Genomic DNA, 24,557 nt, shown 5'->3' on the forward strand with positions numbered 1-24,557 from the left:
TTACACGGGCTCTCTGCGGTCCTCGGTGAAGGCGCGCGCGCGCAGAGGGGTGAATTAATGACAGGTTATGACATTTTGCTTGCAGTTCTCTCGCGTGTCCAATACATGACGTTTTCGTGCACACGAAGCGTGGTAGCACGTGTCATGTACCTCCCCTGTATATCACTTCTGAATAGCAAATACGCGCCGAGCAGGAGCGACGAAAGGAGCACCGTGAAATCCTATTAGAATAACGAAGCTTGATCGTTCGTATCAAATGTGATCACTATAATTTCGGATGAGATTATAAACGAAACGTGGCATTAACTTCATCCACTTGAATCCTCTTCAGTGTCGTTCCCTTATCACGACTTATGACACGTTGGCTGGATCCATACAGGATAATATCACATTCACTATATGTGTGTGTGTGTGCTCGAATTAAGTAGGATTATCGTAAGACAGGGACATTTCAGAATCAAAGGAGTGGATTCGAGTGTTTTGTATTTAGATCGTATTCGTTTCTTAACGTGAGAATAATCGCAAAAGAATTTATATTAGGTATATAAAATACCTTGATATTCGTGAGAAGTCTTAGCTGGTGTATGCAAAATTACATGTTTGTACTTATATATATATATAAGTACATATATATATATTGTTACTTACAGAAATATCCATCTACTACATACGTAACATATTTTATATATTCAAATAATGTTAATGATTAAAAAATTATGTACAACTTGTTTAAGAAATTATTGTTACCTGAAGATGTAGTAAAAAAAAGGTGCGACATTGACACCGCGCGCAAAGTAAGAGTGACTATACAACAGCTTCGGCAACCGTAGCTCACCCCGTGATATAATTCTTGCGCGGCGTTTATGCAAACGGCGCACGTGCGCGCATTATCTTCCAACGCGGATACTGTTTAGGCGCTTGCTCGTGCACGGGAGTGCAATTTTTTCGAGTGCTTATCCGCGGTAGCCGCGCATTTCCTGTTCGTCGTCCCTTCGCCACCGCCACCCTCTCGCTCGTACATTCGCGAGTCGAGTGTATCAAGCATGAAGAACGGAAGAAGCGAAGGGTGCGACTCTCTCAGTCTCTCGCTATTCAGTCCACTTCCGTTATCCTGGGGGTCTGAACGAGCCCCATACACGCCGCGGCTTTATTATCACGAAAACATCCTGAAATAGTAGCCCGGGTGATTCGGGGCCGGGGGGGGGGCCTGGTCAAAGGCGCTTTACGAGGGTTATTTAAAAGTCATGAAAGCCTTGGTTAAGGGCGACATTCTGCGACAGTAACGTTTTCAGCGAACGATCATGTCGTACCCTGCTTTGAATAATACTCGCACCGTTGCTGCCGATAAATCAACATGGGAATAATGATTCGAGATGTTGTGCTCCAGGGTTCGATGAATGTTGATGTGCTTGCCACATTGCATTGTTTCTTGCTTCAACTTTTATTAGTTCGTTGATCAGGTTTGTGCAAGGTGGCCCAAAAATTTTGGGGGACAAATTGGGGATGTGAAAAATTTCGGGGTTGGGAGAAATTTGCAATTTGAAAGACTTCAACGTTTTACGAACTGGGGCTTCATTTTCGTTATGCAATCAGTTAACCTTTGGGAATTTAGTTTGGGAACGTGGTAGTTTGAAATGGTAAAAGTGGTTGAGATACGTGGAACAGTAGGTGAATGGTACGAGTGTGCAAGATTTGTGATAAGATGAGGCTCCAATTCCTCGTTACATATTTGGTCATTAAAGCAGCAGTAGTGGAATAAGTGTACGGCTTTAATGTTTGAGACACTATCAAGACAAGTGAAAATACGCACAGCAAATTTCCATAATGCATTAGAACTTTCATCCACTCGTCTTCCTTCCGTGTCAGTGTACGCATCGGTACATTCAAATAGCGCGCGTTGGAAACGGAGATCGTAAACTTCAACTTTCTGTACCTCGGAAACGAAGCCTCAGATTTCAAAATGGTAAAGTACCTACGTTTCAGTTCCCTTGACACGCAGTATTTTAGCCTGCCCCATAATTCTCAGAACTTAACATTTTAAATCCATTACGATTCAAGGCTAGGTATATAATAAAAATAAAAATAAAAAAATAAAATATTCCAAGGACTTGCGTTTGTGGGTGACTTTATTATTCTTCTCCATAGTCAATGACAAATTGAAATATCTGGTTACCTGAAAATCAACGTTAAATATTAAAACAGAACGAAATATTTCATTTCCTGAAGCAACTGTGTTAAATATTAATTACAAAAGTCATGATTAACCTTTGTTACCCTAATTAAAAGCCACTAGGGCTACAACAACGTTGTTGCTTGGTAATCCACTCGTTCCAAGAGGCAATCCTCGCGATAATCATGCTGGAGAATTATTCCCGTGCTCGTTATCGAATCGTTTAGGTGGCCTCGTGCGAGGATAATATTATGACGTCTCTATCCGGCACCCTTTTCAAGAATCGCTCACCCTCGGTCTCTTCACGGTTCATGCTAATTTCATCGATCCGGCAGATTCTTCTTGGCCCTAGCGCGCTTACGAGCCCCAGCCGCGTGTCGTCCTTTATGGAAGTCGCACGGACTAAGGATCATATCTCTAGGACCCTTTTGTGTCAATCGCGTATTATGTCGCGACGCGTTACGACCGCGTGCCCGTGGAAAAACGCATCGAGATCTCTATTGTCAGCGATTTGGCCAATAAAACACGCGTGTCCGTTATTTCCTCCGTCGCGTATATTGCACCGTGATCTATACAGGGTGCGCTGAAATGCGCGGCGGAATCGAGGACGATGCGATTCCATGTTCCAAGATACGTTGAGATTGCGGGATAAGGTTTTCTTCGTACGGAGCTTCGTTTCTCAGAAAAAAACGAGTTTGACGTATGGAATCGTTCCGAGCCAAATCGGTCATTTTTTGCGAATCGTGGCGGGGATTTTAATGGAATTGAAGGGTTAGGTAGGTAACGCGAAATTAGGGGGGGTTTAAGTCATCGTTTTGCTGGTCTCGCATTTGTTTCAGACATATGGACTTTCGAAGTTTCCAAAATAAAATATTCAAGACTGCCAAGAAAAGTCGAAGTGATACTTATAGACGCAATTAGTTAAAAATTCACACTTATCAACGGTAAAATGTTTTCAGATTAATTGCGTTGACTCATTTAACACATGTGAAAGTATTTAGAATTGCATATAACACCCATTTAATGGACTAAATATATTCGTCGTATGACTATCTACGCCACTACTTTGCATACGGGAAGGTAGGAAATATCAGTTTTTAATTTTTGTAACTGCGTCCCACCCTTTCGAAAAATAGGAAAAAATTACACATTAATAACCATACAAAGACGCTAAAACTGTAAATATATAAATGTGGTGCCTTGATAATTTGAATATAAAATCGTCATTTTTAATCTTTTCGAATTTTTCAAAATTCAGTTTTGCAGCTGAAAATTCTGAAACAATTCACATACATGTGCACCAATGGGTAGAATATCTCTGATTTTTTTTATAAGTTTCTATTTGCTAGAACAAGAGTAATGGAGCTTAAACTGCAAATTACGTTTCACCCCGTAACTACCCTAGAAGTAGGGGTATCTGGTTGATACGTGACAGAAATAGTATTCTTCGAAGAACCTATCGATTGCTGTACACCAAGTTCAATTTGGTTTGGGGGCACTTTTCACTATGGCTAGACCCTTTGCCTATTATCGTTAGAACAGGTGTTGTAAATAAATTTTTATCTTCGAAGATATCAGCTGTGTGGAACTCATTCTTTTTTCATCACAATCGAGAAGGGTGGGCCTTTCGGATGAAATTTTCCTTTACACTGAAAAATCAGCTTTGCAAGCTGACAATTATAAACAATTCCTAGATTATTCATACAAATTCACATGACTCCTAATTGCTACAAGTACAAAACTCTATAGGGGTTTATTACAAGAAGGTAGAAAAACGGTTCCTTTGCTTGTTTCGCGGGGTTCCACTTCATCTAAACATTGTAAACGAATATTTCGACAAGTATGATAACTGTGCCAAGATACTGATGTGTACAAATAAAATTGGATAAATAACAGTTCCCCTAGAAGCATTTATTGTTGGCATTTCGATGGCCAACTAGTTCCCAACCTGGGCCAACCAGAAATGCTACTAGGGCCAATACCAATAAATGTAATAATTACGAGGAAGAATTCCAAAACTTTTGCTCTCTTCAGCCGTCCAAGCGTTAAATGAGCCTCTCAGAAGCCAAACTGATCAACTCCACAAATTTCTATAAATTTCTCAATTTTGGTACTTAAGCACACACCTCACCTAATTAGGTAATTAGTGCCCGACTCATCAATTTTCTCTACTTTCTATCTTACGCAGTTAATCAGTTTGGCTTCCGAGTAGTTAGACCTAGACTATTACTGCGACTATCTCAGCGATGGAACGTGGCCGCTACCAATACACGGGCCAATATACTTGGAGCCCTTCACCTGGATAGCTGGGAGGTCGTGTGTATTATCGAAGCACCGATTGAACGCGATTACCAGCGCCCATAGAGAGCCAGATCGAGCACGCTCGTTGACAATGCGAAACTCTTTGGCCCGGGGATCGAGCGCGAAAAAACGAAGCGTGTCTCGCCGCTCGAATGTTCCGCGAAGCGGCCCCCGCTCGCAGCGACTCAAAGCCGGCAGAGCCATTGTGGGATCGATTTTCTAGTGCATGGCGACGATTGTCGCGGTAATGACGAGGGTGACACACGCGGCAAATGTCGCCGAGCAGAAAGCCAAGGAGCGTACAGCGACATATTTGCGGTCGGCGTCAATCAAAAAAACGGTCAAACAAGCCAGGACACTCGATGTCACGCCGCAGGGCAATGGATTGTCGGTTGACTGGCACCCGTTCTTTCGGACGTCGGCTTTGTCGCGCCGGGACCTTCTTGCCGCGGCAACGACTTTCCATTGTCCCGTGAATTTCTGACGTCGAGTGACTTCGGTCGCGGTCGCTTTTGTGTATTTTTAAGTGTCGCGCGAGACTGAAAAGCGGAAGACATTTTCCCCATCGGCGACGAGCGAGCGAGTTCACGGCGAAACTCTGACAAGGGAACTTCGGTAAGCCGAAAATTCCCTTTTTTTTTTTAATTTTGCTGCTTTCTGAGGGACCTTAATGGGCACCATACACCAAGGACTAGAAAAACTAGGGTGAACTTTGAAAACTTTTTTTTATTGAAAATTGTTTTAATTTCAAAATCTTTATATGCATCTTAAAACACATACTTTAATGTTGCCCCTTTGGGGGTCATTCTACTTTGATCGGCCGGAAAATGAAGCTATTTTTAAAGATTTTTTTCTCAATAAATGCAACATATAATGAAATAAATATTTTTGGAATTTATTAAGCTACTCTTATATTATACAACAAAAAAATTAAAAAGATTTTTTTAATGAGTGATTTCAGGTGACTTCCGGCTCAGGCTTATCTAAAACAAAAAATTTGGGAAGATTCATAATCTGTATGAGTGTCGCTATCAGCTGCTGCTCAATTAACAATTTTTGTCGAAAAATAACAGATTTTTCTCGGGGAACATTCGAGAAAACACCCTTTTGGGGAACTTTTTCTTCCAAACCAGCGCCATTATGTTATTTCTCAAATAAAAATGAAGAAAATTTTTTTTTTGTATAATATAAAAGTAGCTTAATAAATTCGAAAAAGATTTATTTCATTATATGTTGTATTTATTCAGAACAAATCTTTAAAAATAGCTTCATTTTTCTGCTGATCAAAGTAGAATGTCCCCTTAATAGAAGTAAAGACAATTCTTGGTTTCTGCTACTCGTTGGTTCTTCACGGTAAAAATCACCCCTTAAAGGTTAATGTGTATTCTCTTAAGTAGTTTCCTGTATATCTTGAAAACTATAGTAGGTGTAAAAAAAAATTATTGCAATGGAAGTTGAAGGATTTTTATCCTCTATAAAACTATGCAATCAAATTGTTTAAAGTCTGTGGTTTAACTAACAAAACGTTGCGGATCACAAATTGCGTTAAATCAAAGTATTAGTGATTATATAGAAATAGACTAAGTAGTCAAAGCATAGAAGCGAATTGAGTATCATAAATAATTTTATATTTTCACCCATAGGATAAAAATACGTCTATATCGGTAAGAAGTAAAAAAAAAGTCCCATTGCGTACACGAGCATCTTGCTTCAAAATGAGCCGCCATTTTCGGTGGTAAAGTTTATCGTTTACGTCACGGGACACCCTGTATAGTCGAAGAAGAGTATCGGTGATGTCTGTTTCGTGTTTGGGACGTGTCCGTGATAGCGATGAGTTCGCGCGTGCACTGAGGGGAATGACACTACTCTCCGCTCGTGGGTCCGAGATGTCAGCCCGCTTCAACGCCGTGGAACCCTGACATCGGGTCTAACAAACCTCGGGGAACGAAAATCTCCCATGGCCAATCCCAGTACTCCGCGTGTAATCCTGGACACGCGATTTCTCCTCTTCATCTCTCTGGATGAAACAAGTGGCACCCTTTAAGGGCTGTGAAGGGGCCCCAACGGGGAGATTGACCAACGTTAATATGACAACGCACTCGACGTATCAAGGAAATCTAATCTCTTCCTTCCATGTTACGTAGCCCACCACGTTGCAATGCAGAGTTCGGGAAAGGAATAGCTGGGAATCTGTTTTCATGAAAGTGGGAATTTTTTAAAGAAACTTGAAGTCAGCGAAACGATGACCTAACTTAAACTCTCCTTAATTTCCCGTGAACTACGTTACAGGTATTTCCGTTTTATCAAAATCCGTCGGATTAAGGGCGGAAAGTTATGTATGAAAGTGCTTAGACTACTAAGTACTCAGTAGTTAGCGACGTAATAATTTTCTTAGCAATTTATATTTCACAAAATTAAGATTCGCTATTGCAATTCTACATTTCAATTTCATGGCATTCCTAATTTCGAGATCTGGTACTTCCTATACTGTTAATATGTTCTCTAATCGTCAGCGTGTGAAATCTGTTGATTAGAGCAGCCACAAACAAGACATATCGATGTAACGTTAGGATTAACCTAATCTCATCCCCACGCCTGATATCGGTCATTTATTTGATTGTACACATTTGGGGAAAGGGATGGAAGGCTTGCATATTTCACGACGGGATCTTCACGCCAGCCTCAGCGCGCGAATAACTAGCGATGCGTGGGGAAAAATATAGAACTCGGGAGAATAAATTGCGGAACTATCGGCAGCAGGGGAACGGTACCGCTTTAGTTCGCGGGAATTCTTTTACGACTTGGCTGGGATTTATACGAGCTGTAAGTGACAGAACCGACGAAAGCAGCTCACAGGGGCAGAGGATAAATAAAAGATACGATGGTGAAACGAATGGAACCGTGCGCACCGTCTAGCCGCTGGATATTCTCGCCGTAAAATGAATATCATTTTGTGAAACCGAATTGCTTTTATTGCGCAACAGCGAAACAAACATCTGAGCGTGAAAATTAAAAGTCAGCTCCTGCTGCTGTTCATTTTTTTTATAAATGTACATGCGTATAAGAATATTTAGTAGAAAGGGGATGACTTTACATCCCAGACATTAGCTCCAACATTACGAATTTAGATTCCAAAACGGAGAATACACAGACAGGCATTCTAGAGGTTTTGAGCTAACAAAATGGTCTGGTCATGCATGATTGAATAAGCTCGTTTGGAAAATAGCTGCTAAATAGAAGCTTTCAGGCAGAGGCTTCGTAATTCAAAGATTCCGCAATCTCGAGCATCAAAACGCAATCAGTTCCCCATTCCGCGCTGTTACGATTTGAGCGAAGGGAAGGTAACTCCAGGGAGGTCCAGGGATGCTCGACAGTGCTTCGGTGTCTTGTTTGGCTTAGGTTCGACTTCAATTGAGTCTGAGGATTTTTATATTCAAGCCTCCGAGTGTGGTGGTGTATTCGTGGAAGACATGCGATGGAAGTCACACGAGTTTCGAAGTTTAGGGCTATTGGGGCGTATAGGCGATCACAAAAGAAGGGTTCTGAAGTGTTTCCAACGCTATATATACATGGCACATAGGTTACAGGCCTTTCGAATTCTTTTGTTGACAAAATAATCTTCTATCGCTAAGATAACGTAAGGAGTCTGCAGCGCTCCTGGCAGCGTCTCGCTTCGACGTCTATTGTAAGAAGCTCTCCTCCTAGGCTCCTGCGTAGCTAGCTAGACTATGCAGAGGAAGCTGCGGGGTGATCAGTGGCGCTCGGATCGCGTCGCTCGGTCCGATTGCCGGAAGCGGCATCGGCAGAGCAACAGCGCGCGCATATACGCGTGCTTCTCTGCTGGTGAATCGCGAGTATCGCAGACGCGCGAGTGCGTACTTAGCCCGACAGAAGCCGAAGTCCCCTTGGAGTGACGCGAGACGGATATAATTGAAGGCAGAGGTAATTAACTCCCTCGTGTAGCAGCACACATCGACAGCCCGCTCACCGCATCGTTTTAATTACAGCTCTCATCGCATTTCATCGGGCAGAAGCGCGCTCTCTCGCGTCCCGGCCAGCTGTCTCGCTTCTTCCTTCCCTCCTTTCGCTCACCTATAGCCGTCTAACTCCGCCCCCCACCCCCGCGGTGTTTATAATAAATCCAGCGCCGGGGAGGATACGTCTCTTGAGCCACTGTGCAATCTCCTAAAGACGTCCCTTGGAAACGCGTCGCGCGGCTAAACGTGATTGGAAACAACCGAGTGTCTGTTTCCTTTACGACCTTATGCGCCCGCCGTTCACTTCTTTGTTGGGGCTCCTCCGGAGGAAATAGAGGCAACGAGCTGACGCTTGATTGGTATACGCGCCGTACCACTCGTATGTAAAGTGGTCTAATAACAGAAGCCTGCGGTGGAAACACTGTTTTTAATATATTTTCGGGCGCCCAGTTTGAAAACGCAGGAGAGATTTTATGTCACGTTTTATTGTTCACTACTGACTTCATTCGATCGCATACTATGAATCTATACTATTATATAAAATGAAGTTAGCGTACTTTGAAATGCGGTTTCTCAGTAAATATGAACTGTACCCACAAGTGTGTTACATCACTTTGTTCGGTTTAGCGAGAGGAAGGCTCTAACGTTTTTATTATTTTAAAATACTGATTTTTACGTAATAGTAGATCGCGAGGCGACCGCCAGGCGGCGACCGGGCGAGCGCTTCTCGCTTGCGAAATAGCACTGCGGCGGGAATAAGTGGCCGAAGGCTCTCGAGCTTACAGATTCCAGATTATGATGTTGGGTTTTTTGCAATTTTTTCCCCAAACTCTGGAATTATGTGGACTTAAATCCTCTCCTACCTCATGCAGGTAACTGCACCCCCGAGGTATTTTCTTTGTGCTGTTGCTGAGGAGGAGGCCCATGCTTCTCGGGTACAATATGTGTGGACTCCATGAGACACACAAAAAAAAGAACTTACAGATTGCAGATTATGAATCAGTCACGCTAATATTTCGGGCGAAGCCGAGGCGGGGACGCACGCTAGTTATAATATAAAAATAATTAGCAAGTTGTGAACAAAACATACGTGATGGAAATCTGGGGCCATTTTTGCATTTGGAAGTCAGAGTTTCTATAAAACCAGCTTTACGTTTTTAAAAAAGTTTTTATGAGCCTCAGTTTTGCAGCCCTGTGTAATTGCTACTGCGAGTTACCTTTGAAATTGTAGAGGGTGTCGTGGAAATCAGTGCAACAGAAGTTTTTGAGAACTTGTTGCAGGCACGTTGGGGATGAAAAAGGGAAAACTCTTTCTTTCTGACAATGAGTTATGCAGAGATTTCGTCTGCTGTATAATTTGGTGGGTTTACTTAGAAATTTTGTGGAAATATGATACCACTTCGAAAAGCAGATTTATTGCTACCTTATGAAATATTCAGGGTCCGCGTTATTATTGTTTATTATTATGTTTCTATTATTGTGTCTCGAAATTTGCCCGGCATTCTAGGAAAACTCTAACATAGATTAAATTTTGTTATAACTCTGAAAACAAGTGTTTTCAAACGTACGACTAAGTGACCCTTTTTCATTCTGAATGAGCCGCATAAGCTGAAAATTTGGTTATATATTTAACGATAATAATTTCTTCGTAAGTGGAACTACTTAGTCGGGAAGTTCATCTTCATCTTTGGGGGGAATGAATTTATAATTTTCGAACGTCTATGTTAGATTTGTACGTTGTATTTCTTCGATAAACACAAACTACATGTAGGTATTACTTGAAACAATTAGAACATCATATTTCGGAGTTATCTAATATTATTCTCAATCCTGTATTTATTTCAACAATTCAGAGAACCATATTTATAAGCTGAAAAACATTTTTATGTGTCTTATATAGTACTTATAAAAATGTCTTTCAGCTTCTATATATGGTTCTCTGAATTGTTGAGAAAAATAAAGGATTGAGATTAATAGTAGATAACTCCGAAATATGATGTTCTAATTGTTTCAAGTAATACCTACAAACGGGATTCAAAACCTTTAATGTCTTATATAGTACTTTAAAGGTTTTGAATCCCGTTCGCCTTGAATAAAAAAGAGGCTATCGAATTATTGAAATTAATGACAATCAATTATTCTATTTTAAAGTGGTGTGGAACTGTACAGAAGAGGTGAAACAAATGCTGTATATTCGATTAAATAGAATATTTTTATTAAACATTTAGTTTATATAGCAAAAAAAAAATTTCATTTAAGAATAAAACTTTAAAATTTCAGATGTTACTCATAATAAAACGCACCTTATTTTTATAAGCGACAAAGTCTTCATCTGGCGTTACTCCAATTATTAATTATTGACTAATTATTTGGAGCAGCGTATTCATAGTTCTCTCAGCCATTTTAATAAGGGTTCATTAAGATCTTGCGGACGAATTTAATTAAATCTAGTATATTGTGCTACATATCATCGTCATTGACAACTCTTGAAACATCAAGGGGATTTTCAAAGAGAAAGAATTTATCGACAACACGAAGAAATCATAGTCAAAAGCATTCATTTATCAATCGAATAATTTATTTCGATTCCCTAAATATTAAAAAAATATGTCACTGAAATGTGATAAATTACTATCAAGTGATTTATCAGACACTCCATAAACGTAACATACATTACACACTACACAATCGCTTAATCATGGCGGCTTATCAACCCCTTAACAGTTTAGAGCATTGAGAAGACACTGATAACCAAATGGACTCGCAATAATTATATGAAAAAACATGCAGAATATATTATGAAAAAAAATACAGTATTTCATACTTCAGTACCTCCTCAGATTTAATGCGCTATTAAATGGTTGATAAATCGTTGATGTAAAATTTTAATTGCGTACCATTGCGTGAAAGGTGAAGTCTACATTTAAAATCAACTCTGTCCTCGTTTCTCGTTCTAGGTGTCGTCTATCAATAGGGTGCTGAGAAATTTAGCGGCGCAGAAAGAGCAAAGGCAGCAACAGCAACAGCAGCAGCAAGGGGTGGCTGCTGTTGGCGTTGGTGTCGGTGCTGGCAGTCCAGCTGAGAGTGTTTACGATAAATTGAGGCTACTTAACGGGCAGACCACGGGATGGCCAAGGCCCAATCCGTGGTAAGTGACGCGTTTTTTTTTAAGGAATTGGCACAAAGTAAATCTAAGGGTGTCCTTAGATTACATGTATAAACCAGTTAGAAAGATCCTCTAAAAACTTTTATGGAAGAATTGACAAGAATGTATAGAATTGTTTTATTGTACAAAAGTACAGGAAGATTTTAAAATAGAAGCTTGCAAATAAAATTTCTCTAAAAATAAACCTTTTCTTTATTACAAACGGTTTTCCCAATTTTGTAACGTTATAAGAATATGAGGGAAAATATTTTTAAAATAAAAAAGATAATAGAAAACAAATATTTTGAGTTTCAGATCGTTGTAGAAAATATAATATTCTTTTACAGTAATTATTTATGTCATGCAATAATTTCTAAATAATGTACGTAATGTTTTAAGAAGACATCTGTTAAAATATCATTAGTGAATAATTATTCTTGGTATTTCTATCCATAGAACCTGCGTGAAATGCCATTTTCACTGTTATCAAATGAATTCACATTAGGTATCCATCGGGTGCTGGCAGTCCATTTCCGTCGTTGCAGCCCAGCTTGAGTCCAAGTCATTGTACAGCCTTGCCACCAGACCCAGCGGACATCCTGCACGCGAAGAAAGGTAGGAGACACTTTCTTTATTCCTATACAAAACATTCTGAGCGATAGATATAATCATGTTGTTCAATTATTTTAAAGAGTAGTTTGAACAAAATTGTCATTGGGTTTGGGCAGAAATAATTACAAAATACCAACAATAGTGTGGAGAAATTGAATAAGTTGAGACAATTTAACATAACGTTTCGTTATCCATTTAGTCCCATATCAAGCTACTCATGTCACGGATGCTTAGAAAAAATAAATTAATAAATACCTACTTAAAAAAATTAGGATTTTTAAGTAGATAACAATAGGATCAAAATCTAGTGCAAAAAAACTGAAGTCAGGATGTGTGGGCATAAGTAAAATTACAGTCGAAAATGTACACGACATGAGATCGACTGGTAAGCTTTCCGCTGTCGAAGCATCAACACGTTGACTGCCACGAGGGTCACCAGTGACCACCACCTGAAGTTTACAGCTTCTCTTTAGAATGGGTACAATAAATAAACTCTCAGATTCACGAAAATTCTGAAATACGTTACTATCATTAGGCTCGACGTAAAATAATAAGTACATTAAACCATGAAACACTCTAACATATCTTCGCAAAAATAACAACAATAACTAAATGTAAATAATGGAAATAGTCGCGAGAGATAAGACTTTTGAACATATATATCATGAAACTTGTCTCATTGCATTCTACTTTCGCGAAGCTAATGACGAAATAATTAAAAAACAGTAAAATAATGAAATCACCATCTCACGAGATTAAAGTCTCACGCGAGGCACGATATTTATTCCCGTGAATTTGCGAACGAAAAACATGGGGCAATCGCGTGGCAATCCACGCGACGTGTCAACAAATAAAGCGGGGTTCACAGCGCACGCCTTCGGTTTCGCGAAAGCTCAGCGCCAGAAGAAAGTAATCCTCGCGATCGGATGTTTCATTACGTTTAATTTCTTCCTTACGACACAACACTCCTTCGATACCTGCCCGAGCAAAATTACGATCCTACCAATACCCGCGTAATTGCCTCCTCGGTGACCAAGAAGCCAAAACCAATTAACTCTAATACGAAAGACGCGATACCCTGAAGCGGTCGACGAGTCACGAGACAGAGTCGCGATTTTCTGCGCGAACGTGCAGGAAACCGACGCGCGGGTGGATTTGCATGTGTGGCAAAAGTGGCCAGCGGTGAGAACGGGGGGGTGCCGGGGTTGCAGATCGTAGAATAGGGGAAGAGGCGTGCAGAGGCACGTTTTAATTAATTAATCTGCCGGCTGAAACGATACTAATATCAATGTTATTTCGTCGGTGGGTCCCGCGGTTTGCCGCATGCGTGTGCAGCGCTTTTCCGGTAATAATTGTAACGTTTAAGCGAAACGACCAAGGGGAAGAGAGAGTGAGAGAGAGAGAGAGAGAGAGAGAGAGAGAATGGTGGAGAACGAGAAAGAGGAAGGACGAAGGGGGGGGAGCGGTAGGGAAACGCGGTTACAGTCGACCGACCAACCCACACGAAATTGTACCTCGACCGACGGAATATTCTCTCTCCTGCTGGTTTGACCCCCTTCCTCCGCCCCCCTCCCCCACCTCTCTTTCAGCGTACGGCCATGCACGCGCGTTCCCTTTGGCGGTACATCAAACGCGCGATTTCTTTTGCCCCGGCGTTTTCCCGCTAGGGTGGCGGACGGTGTCACGAGCAGCGAAAAGCAACCCCCTGATATCTACGCGTGTGTGCTTTTTTTTCTACCTCGGGCTACAGGAATCTTAAGCTTCCTGCCGAGGGAGACGACGAGTGTATCGCTTTGGGTCGCGCCGGGAGGACCCGCGGAGGGTGGAAGAAGCGTAGGGAGGTACAGTGGGTGGAAAAGATATTGTGGGGTATCTGGGGTGTGCCGAAGCGGTGTGCGCAGCCATACCTTCGGGGGTACAAGGCGCCGCACGGGCTTTTGATCGCTCGTTACGTGGTTGCACCCAGCTTTAACGCGCGTGCACCTCAAGAAATGCGGAGGACAGTTCCGATTTACTCACCACGCTTTAATTGGCATCGCACTTCCTCAGCTCCTACTGGCTTCGCGAGCTCGCTATGTCTTTCTATTCATTGGAATTGGTGGAAGGGAGGTTTTGGATGAATATGAAGAGGGGTTCCGGCGAACGTGTCGAGATGAGCCTTCTCTGCGCGTTGCGCGACTCTGCGACACTGAGCGACAGTGGATCGCGCGCCGCCGTTGACTACCACTGTCGACGCCGCACATTTTGCCAAACTGTTTCGCGTCTGTATTGAAAACAAAATGCGACACACCACTTCGGTCGATGCTTTCCGACGGAAAAATGTCTGCTGCGTCGCGTGGAGCAGTCAGATTTTCTCCTAGTCCCTTACTCTTGCAAATAAACTTAAAGATACCTGCAAAAATGGGTGCGTTTCGGGCGTTCCTTTCCCCTTGATCGTTGTTTAAGCATATATAATACACTAATAATTTATATCATTGTATTCAGGAGGGTTCGTAGAATAATTTCACGCAACAACCAACCTAATAACTATTTATTACTGCTTCGACACGAAAGATGTTCAAAGTTGAAAAATTTGCAGGTTTTTTTTCAAAATCGAATTTCTCAAAAACTGAGGGTGACAAACGGTTTGGGGATTCGTTTTCAGGGCACGAAAACCTATAAGAGACGGCTATGGAATGTTACAGGTCCGAAAGAAGTCGAATTCTGTCGAACTCTGTTATCCCTGACACAAGTAGGAATCCTAAACAAACGAAAGCCACCAGAACCAATACAATATGGCTTAAGGATCCTGAGGACATACATGTAGAAAATGTAATATCTCTAAAAAGGACACACTTTCTCTAGTACCTATTCTAATCGATTCTTCTGCAGTGTCTACTCATTCCCAAAGAGGAGAACTTTCATTTTGCGAACATCCACGAATCTTCTTCGTTTTCGAATTATTTTCAACCCTACCAGAGCCTGCCGCGTTCGCGAAGAACCGCGGGCTCGCAATGCGTCGTTAATCGGGTAGCTCGATTCATACACGAAGTATTATTTTGTATTCCAGCAGGGTAGAAGGGATACAATCAAATATGGTAACTGTTGCGAGCGTTCAACCGCACGCGGACCCCGGGGGCCGGATTATCTCCGCGTTGCTCGCAGGCTTCCTGCCGTTTATAGGATAACCCGTGTCAGGAGGGTTGTTTCTCTGTTCCCTCTCCGTTTCTCCCTTCTCTCCCTTCCGCCTATCCGCTCCTCTCTGTCTCCCGGCGCTCGGCGTCTGTCGTACCTCGTCTTTTCAGATTTTCTCTGTCCCGTGCATGCCGTCGTTTCGATAGCGACCGGTTTCCAGAGACGGAAAGACGCCTCGGGCCAATCAGAAACGACAACTGGCACCCCCTTTCGAAAAGCAAAGCGAAAGCAGATTACGGCGCAATCATCACACCAATTCCAGCGTCTGCTCCTCTACCTTCTGTGGGAACACCTCCACTGCTCCGTTCTCCTATCTGTTTAGGCAAAATTTAGGAACGTTTCGCATAACGTGCTGTTTCACACGATCTTCCCGACGATATTGCTCTGTTAAATTCGTGCGCTTATCCCAAGCACCTCTTGAAGGGACATCTATAGCGGTGTGAGCTATTGAGGGATTGGAAGTCCGGTTACCATTTTTAACGAAGGTGAATTAGTTTGAGATATTAAGCAGGACAAGAAAACGCCCAAACCCTAATCTTCCTACTGACAAGGAAAGATCCCGAACCCGGAAATTCAAAAAAAAATCTGAAACTTTGTGATTATGTAGGGGATTTCCTCCTGATTACAACGCAATTTTTGGTTGTTGCCCAAATTCACGCTAAGGGGGTAAAATTGACCCCTTAAATTCAGGCTATTTTCCGATTTTGTGTTATAACTCGCGAACTGTAAGAACTGTAAGTTACCAAATCATAGTCCTAATTAATAGAAGTAACTTTTGTCTTGAAACTTTTTCTCTATCTCTGCCAGAATGCGAGTTACATAATAAAATCGGAAAATAGCCGAACTTTCGAGGGTTAATTTTTCCCCCTTAGAGTGAATTTGTGCAGCAAACAGAAATTGCATTGTAATCAGAAGGAAATCCTTTGCATAATCACAAAGTTTCAGATTTTTTTTTGAATTTCCGGGTTCGGGATCTTTTCCCTGTATAACAAAATTTTCTTCGATACAGTATCACAAAAAGTCATAAAAAAAGTGTCGAAATCGTGGCAGTCGTTTCATACAAGTATTTGCAAGAGCAAAATTCGCCCAAAATTTCGATCACCCTTTGAAGATTGAAATTTGCCGCTCGACTTAGACGCGAGCTGGAAATATGAAGGCTCTTGCTTAATGACCTGTTCGTCGTGCGTCGGTTATACTCATCGTCGCCATCGCCGTCGCCATCGCCGTCGCCGTCGTCGTCGTCGTTGTCGTCCTCGGTATCAGTGGGGTGTCTGGTGAGACTGATCCACAATGCATCCCTGAGTTGCATTGTGCCCACTGCACGAGACGAGACGAGGCGCAGCGGCGTGCAGAAGAATTCTATGAGAGGGTGGCGAGAAAAGAGAGGACGCGAATAAAAGAAGAGGAGAGAGCGACGGGAGAAGCGAACAAGAGAGGCCAAGAAAGAAAGGAGACAAGGGCGCAAAGAGACTCCGTAGTGATCGAAACGAAAGGGGGTTCGGGTCGTATGGGCCATTGTTTTTTCACCTCTCGGGTCCCGTGCTACGACGATACGGCGGGCGAACGATAGCGAAAAAATAGAGGACGCGGAGTCCTGAATGCCATCCAAAAATTTCAATATCCCTCGTGTGCCGCTAACAGGACGAATGCGCAAGCTTCGGGTCACCGAGTTGCCTGAAATCTCGCGTATCGTTCAAACCGTACTGTGCGTAGTAATGCGTGAAACGCGTGCGGCCGCAATACTCAAAATTTGGCGAGACAATTGAGTTCAATGTTTTGCGTTTTACAGATCCTGTACATTGGTACATTACTGAAGGTACCTTTACGTCGGAATGAAACCGATTTAAGTAACTACTTAATCGTAAGGATAATTAAGAGTTAGTAACAATGAGAACATACGCATGGAATTATTTAGATGGCTTTGTCTTCTTTGGACTTTTGAAAATCTTTTAAATCGATTTTCTTGTAATGTTTTGAGTACTGTGTCCTATGCATTTAATTATTATCGTTACTATTCCACCGGTGAGCCGCGATTCTCTGTGTATTTCCGTTTCAATTCGGAAAACGAATTTCGGACGTCAATAACGTTCCTAAATAAATCTTTTGAGAAATCATCGAGATGGTCTCTATTTAAATGGATATTTATTGTCTATATATTGTAATAATGGTATCCGCCGACTGATATGTGCAATTAATTTAATGGAAAATTTCTTTATTACAATTTTCTAAGAGAGAACATTATATGCTTTGCTTATTTTATTTCCAAAATCATGAAGGGCGTGATTTAATGGATATCCTCACTTGACTTCAATAAAACTAAGAAAAATCGGAAACTTTTTAAGGAGTGGCGATGAATGGGAATAGAGTATGGGGGGAGCATGCATGGAGATAGGAATCACTGAACTGATAAATAATCCATTTTCATGCCATAAGCGATTAAGAGGTACAAATAGACAAGGGAGAAGTTACAGTACTTAAACAGAACACCGCCTTTTAAACCGCGAATCCACCCGAAAGCTAAGCTAAACTATGCTATTCTAAGTTTTAAAAAAATAGCTTCAATACATCTGTATGGAACCGTTTCCACCAAAAGCTAAGCTAAGCTGTGCTTTTTATATTTTATAGCACAGCCAGACATAGCAGGGCATAGCACAGCATAGCTTAGCTTAGCTTCCAGGTGGTCCCCCTGCTTCACTCTGTAAGGATTAATTTGCGGGTCCATATCAACTAAGTACTTTTTATTCAGTCAACTAAATACTGCAGGCCTGCCAAGTGTTAACTTTCTGAACAACCCCGTACAGTAGCTCTCAGTCAGAGCAACCAAGGTTCCCCACCAAAGCCTCAAACGATACAATAGACACCAACAAAATTACAACAATAGAGCACAGTAGTACAGAACCGTCGAAAATTCAATCACTTTAAGCAAAACGCGCATTGGATGTACAGCGACCTATCCCGAGGAGCTCGAGCGATCGAATTTTCCTCGCGTTCCTCGAAGCACACCCCATCTTTCGACTCTCCGGAACCACCACACGGGCAAAGTTATGCTGGATCCAGCCACGCAACACGCGAGAGCGTTTGCCGCTCCGCTTCGACTTGGCTCGAGTTCTTCCATCGTCTCGTCCCCTGTGATTTCGTTGTTCACGGTACGCCCGCGTTGGCACTGGTCGTCATCGACTGTCGACGTCGTTGTCGTCGGAGGTGTGCACAGAACACTGTGCGCGGCAGTGCTGGTTGATCTCTGGCTGAGATACAGAGGTAAACAATATAATGGCCGCCCGGTGCGCTCTGTGCCACGGAACCCAGGGTGTACTGAGAGCATTATCGTCGACCTCTTTATCTGCTGCACCCGATCTCCCTTTGCTTTTCTTCCTCTTTTTCCCCCTTTTCTTCTCCTCTTCTCCTCGTTTTTTTTTCGCTCTGCTTTCCCCTCCGCACCCCACTCCGCCCACCCCGCCGTTTTGTCCCGTTTTGTTCGTCTGCTCCTCTCTTTCGCTCCGCATCTCCTGCTCCTGCTTCTTCTCGAACTCTTTCCCTCCCGGTTCCTCTCCCTCTGCCTCTATCCGCGTCCCAGTAGATACCACGACGTTGCAACGATGCGAAACCTTTTATCGTCGACCAGCACAATACAGAGCTCGGTGGCCGTAGCCGTCGACTACGGCGTCCTCCTCGTCATCGTCCCCGTTGTTGTTCTTGTCGCTCCACGCAACCGTCGACGTGGATCCTCTCGTGGAAACACGCGATCCGCATATTAATGGTTCCCCGATACCTTTTATGACGTCTCGGTGGTAGTAGCTCCTTCCAGACCGCGAGGGGGAGCAACGGAAAAGTTTTTAGAGGGAAATTTCAGCGGTTTGGCCTCTTTTTGTTGTTCCGTCTTTTTTTTTTTCTTTATTGTCCTTGAAAGCGGGAGGGTGGGTGCACGGGGGTAGAGAGAAATTTAGCGACGTCGCGCGCTTCAGAGAAATTTTAACGCTATGCTCGTCGAAGCCAGTGCTTGCTGCTTTTTGCCCCTTATAAGGGGTGCAGAGGTTTCTGGCCATATGTATAATATGTCGTAGTAATGCGTTAGACGCATATGGCGCAGCATTTGATATTCTGTGAGTAAATCAAGCACAACTTTTGTGTTTTCCGGATCTATATGGGAGAACCATTTCCACTGATTTTGAAATAAATAATTGTAGATATATTAGAAAAGTAGGAAATATGTATACATATGTCTGGCGTTACTGTTACAATTCAGCAGAGTTGGGCATTATTACCACAAATTTTTATTCAAATAAATTTTTATTCGAATGATCTCGAACAAGGATTGAGAATAACTTCATTTCATTCGAAATTTTTATTGGAATAATGCCCAACTCTGCAGTTCAGCTGCAACTTGTAGAAAAGCATCATTTTTTAAATGTTCGGTTTCATAGCTTGTGAGCTAATAGTTTGTATGATTGCATATAAGTAGCTACTGTATAATGACTAAGTAATATGTCGAAGGTTCAGTAAAAAATTATTGACTTCGGGAGGCATAGGTAGGAATGTCTTTCTACGGATTAGTTTCACATTTTCAATTGCATCGAGATTTGTCACGAGTAATCATGAGTATCACAGTCAAGAATTAATGTATCGTAGCTATTTTTACTATGATTTCCTTTGAGTTTTTTTTAGTTCCAATATTGATTGTATCGACCTTTCTCAAGAAACAGTTATAGTTCAGCAAACTATCTGATCGTTGAATTTTCAATAATTTTTATAAAGTTCAAGTATCTTTATGCTATGTACTTTACCTTTATAATAATAATTCAACATGATTTTTCCTGATCAAGGTAATAAAATAAATACACATGATTATGTCGAAAATATAATTTGATTTATATTTAATATTATATAACAAATATTGGTAAAAGGTAAAGTTATTGGAATTGAAATTGATAATTAGTCCAATTACTGCAAATACCTATGCAAATAAAAAATATTCAGATTTAATATGGATAGGAGTTACTATACTCAAGCATAGTATAAAAAGAAGAAAATGTGCAACGTGAGTGGTTCAACGAAAAGAATTGTCTGCTCTTAAACGTAACGCTCTTAAACAATTTATACCAATCGAAAACTCTCTAGGCTGTCGTGTTTCCATGCACGAGCTTGAAATCCTTGCCTTGAAATTCCTCGGCCTGTGCACGGTCCAATGCATCCACGTGTGGCTGTACCTGAAAGGTCGTAAGCTCATTCGCTGATCACGCTCTATTTCAGGATCCGCAGGAGTGACATGTTTCCCCTGCAACATAGGTCAAAACTGTATCACACGATTAACACATACAGAGCATTCCTAAGGCGCTTGGGCAAAGTTCAACCCTTAACTGGTAAGGCAGGGTCTTATGGACCCCCTAATGATGCTTGAGATGCTTCTTTATTTCCACATTTTCTCTTAATTGTAGTTTCATGCTCGTTACAAATAAGATTTCATTCGTATCACTTATATTAATATACTTACTGAAAGGAACTTAATGCTCTATTCCCAAGAAAAATTCAAAACTTTACTGTGTAAATACATAGAAATAAAAACTAAGGGTTAATAATCTATTCCAGTTCAGGTTTAATAATATACTCCATGGATATAATAAAATCTTACAAAGCCACGTCCACCTGTAACTACAAGGTCATCCCCCTAAACTGCACCATACAGGGTAAATCCGGGAGACGCGGTCGGGCTGGAGAGTTAGTCGAGTCGCTACGTTCAGACTCTACATCTGCGTGTACGCAAAAGTGTGTTAAAGTTCAGAACAATTAATTTTCTAGGAATCAACTGTTTCGACCAACTCTCCAGCCTGACCGCGTCCCCTGAATTTACCCTAATACATCTCCCTCCGATGTAAGGATGAAGAGGAAAATGGTTACACTTGGCTGTGGCAGTGGCGCTGGAAATAACAATATGCTAGTTGGCAAGATGTTCCTAATATTTAGGGTGAGGTGCTGTAGCCTAAGTACAACGTCTAAGTAAAGGAATCTAGTTAACGTTGTTCTATAAAATTTCGTTACGGTGATACATCGTGCCAACTAACGCATTGACAATATTCCAAAGCCACTGCCACAGCCAAGTGCAACCATGTCTCTCTCCACCCCTGCATTTAACGTTCAACCGCTCAACTGCAACAGTAAAGCTTGGTCAAAGGTTTCAAGAACACCCCGTATGGGTAGGAATATTTGACGAGGTTTTTCCTTAACGCGGTACGTGTTGCTGTCCGCGGTGCAGCGGAGGCCCCGAGGAGAAACTCTATGCATTGGATTCGCAGGTCAGTGAGTTGTCGCGTCGAGTCATTCAAACCGATGTCACTACCGCTCGATTTATCGTGTTCGTCAATCTTGGAAGACTGACCTCCCGCCACGGCTCGGGTTACCATCCACGGCAACGTCTTGCTGCTGCGCCCACCCCCGCCGCCCCCGTCGCCGTCCCCATCACGTTATCCTGCAACAACGCGGTGCACTCCTTTGTCTTCCGTTTTATTCCCGTCCGCGCCGATGAACGGGCGACGTCGATGAATATCTGCGCCGTCGAGCGAACGATAAAAACCTGGTCGTTCCGTGATCACGAGCGGGACCCTGCACCGCAGCATATGCGTTTCCCCGACGCTCAGCCGGCGAACACGCGGATACGTGGCGAACTTGACGTGGGGGAGCTGGCGTACACACTTCTTAGAAACACGATTTTATCCTGTCCTGTGCTTTTTCGAGCAGCATTTTCTTGGCTCGCAAAAGGACGTCTCTGCAACCTTTTTTTGTTTCCTCGGTTGAAGGGCAAGGGGAAAGACAGGGAATGTCCATTTTTAGCGATTTTTGCGATTTATAGCATACTAACTGACCCGTTATCGTATTCACCGGTTTAATCCGGTCATTATCGCTTTCACCCGGAAATTATTTATGATGTTTCCGGAATTCTCGGAATACACAAAGCTTACTAAAACTCAGAAACAACATTTTTCTAATTATTTCTCAGTGCTCAGAATCCACCTTTCAATTCCGGCGCCTTTTTTTGCGGTACACCCGGTAGAATGGGTCCAAGCGGACCCTGCAGCCGCCAGGCGAGGGTTAAACATGCCGCGAATGTAAGAGTGGCGGACGACTGTCAATGCGCGCTTCTCGTATTGTGGATGATCGTGCAAAACGCATGGTCGAGCTTCTGCGGTGGGCCGCGCGCGTGGAAGCACTGCGGTCTTCCGCAGAGAGATAGAGAGAGAGAGGGAAGTTCGCCTGTATTGTATGTCGGGGCGGCGCGCAACCGAGAGAAATAACAAACGCGGGGCGAGCGTCTTCCTCTGGGTCGGTTTTGCAATTCGCGTGTACGTGCCGCGCGCGAATCATCCCGTCCGCGGCCGGCCATTACGAATTCCTGGCCGCGTCTAGAAATCGGCGGTCGAGGAAAAATTCTTTCGTTCGAACTAGTTGGAAAATACACGCCGGAATTCGGAGATGAAATTCCGCGGCCGCCGCAGATACGTGACCTGATGCACCGATGTTTCGGCCGTTCCCTCGCCGTTGGCCAGCATTTCGCCCATTCGCGAAATATCGTATCTATACGCGTACGTGTGCCCGTCTACACCGGGAGATATATTGTACTTTTTATCTGGATCGAACCTCGTGCCATCGATAAGATTCTCCTTCGTGCACGATGTCGTAAGGTAAATGTCCCCTATTGACGACAACATCCCCCCTTTACTGACCAGTTGCTTTTAGTTTTACATTTAAACGAATAAATAGACGAAATACGGTGGAAATCGAATTCCGAATATTTCACGCAGGAATTTGCGCCCTTAAGCACTCTCAGTTTAAAGAAATTTTAACGACCAGTACTTAGGCTTGATTGTGAAGATATATTTAGGACAACAAACAACTCTAGTCGCTTATTGCCTGGATAAACTTCGCGGTTAAGTGATCAGTGTTTTTTTTTTCATAAATTTTTAAACCAGTCGAAGACACTTCAATTTCCCTCTGATCGGTGGAGGGTGACCTGCTACGTGGCTGATTCGTGTTCAGAGGAGTAAAGCACATTTACAGTAAACGAAACGAATTAATTCGCCTGTAATCTTTTTTTAAAACAATTTCGGTACACTGATAAAAATTTCTGATCAAGAAATGACCAAGTTTACGTGTTAAATCAGATTGACATTGTGCAGTGAGACTCGCAAGGAAATATCCCGAAACCGCGAATTCGAAAAATTCTGAAACTTTGTGAATATGTAGGGAATTTCCTCTGACTACAACGAAATTTTTGTTTGCTGCCCCAAATTCACTCTAAGGGGGTGTAATTGACCCCTGAAAACCCGGTTACTTTTCGATTTTGTGTTATAACTCGTGAACTGTAAAATAATTTTCTCACCAAATGACAGATCTAATTAAAAGAAGTAACTTTTGTCGTGAAACTTTTTCCCTATCTCTTACAGTTCGCGAGTTATAACGCAAAATAGGAAAATAGCCGAATTTTCAGGGGTTAATTTAATAATTTCACCCCCTTCGCGGTGAATTTGGGCAGCAAACAAAAATTGCTTTGTAATTAGGAAGAAATCCCCTACATATTCGCAAAGTTTCAGAATTTTTTTTAATTTCCGGGTTCGGGATCTTCCCTTGTCAGAGGCGCACCCAGAGAGGTGGGGGGGGGGCGAGGTGCCCTGACATCGCTCAGAGAAGGGGCTTTGTAAGAAAAAAAGAAAACGGGAATTTATTCTGCAAATAAATTTTTATAGTCACCTATTGAATTTTACTGAACTTGCATTAAAAATATTTTAATCGTTCGATGCAGCTCCCTCAAGATTAAATCCTGAGCGCGCCACTGGTGGGGCTACTTAAATATGAATTGAATGGGTTAATAGAATAAAAATTCGCAGGAATAATTATCAATATGCAGACTGGTCTTCGAAAGAATCCGCAGTAACGGTTCCCCAAACAATCAATCTTTTACATCATCTAGCTCGTCCGTACACCACTGATCTCGCTACCGAAGGCGACAATAAAGATCTATCAGTCTTCCTTTGCCTCTCGACGAGCGCTTTTTGACACGTCTCAGGCTTCAGCATCGGCCAGCCGCGCTATGCTCAATCGAGGGAAGAGGGTGACAAAGTGTCTCAGCCGCGAACGGGATAAGGAGAAGAAGAAGAAGAGGGGTGGTGTTAGAAGATCTCTTTCCTTATCC

At 42.4% G+C, this 24,557-nt stretch overlaps 1 protein-coding gene across 3 annotated transcripts in view; it reads left to right on the forward strand.

Moving 5' to 3' along the window:
- LOC143366681 (paired box protein Pax-6) overlaps positions 1-24,557 on the forward strand; it is a 128,375-nt gene that overhangs the window by 61,091 nt on the left and 42,727 nt on the right. For all 3 annotated transcript variants that reach the window (XM_076807926.1, XM_076807927.1, XM_076807925.1), the window contains exons 5-6: positions 11,406-11,596; positions 12,099-12,208. In XM_076807926.1, coding sequence (XP_076664041.1) covers positions 11,406-11,596; positions 12,099-12,208 — 301 coding nt within the window. The remainder of the gene's footprint in view (positions 1-11,405; positions 11,597-12,098; positions 12,209-24,557) is intronic.

This window comes from Andrena cerasifolii, chromosome 3 (assembly GCF_050908995.1).
Source record: "Andrena cerasifolii isolate SP2316 chromosome 3, iyAndCera1_principal, whole genome shotgun sequence".
Classification (NCBI taxonomy): domain Eukaryota; kingdom Metazoa; phylum Arthropoda; class Insecta; order Hymenoptera; family Andrenidae; genus Andrena; species Andrena cerasifolii.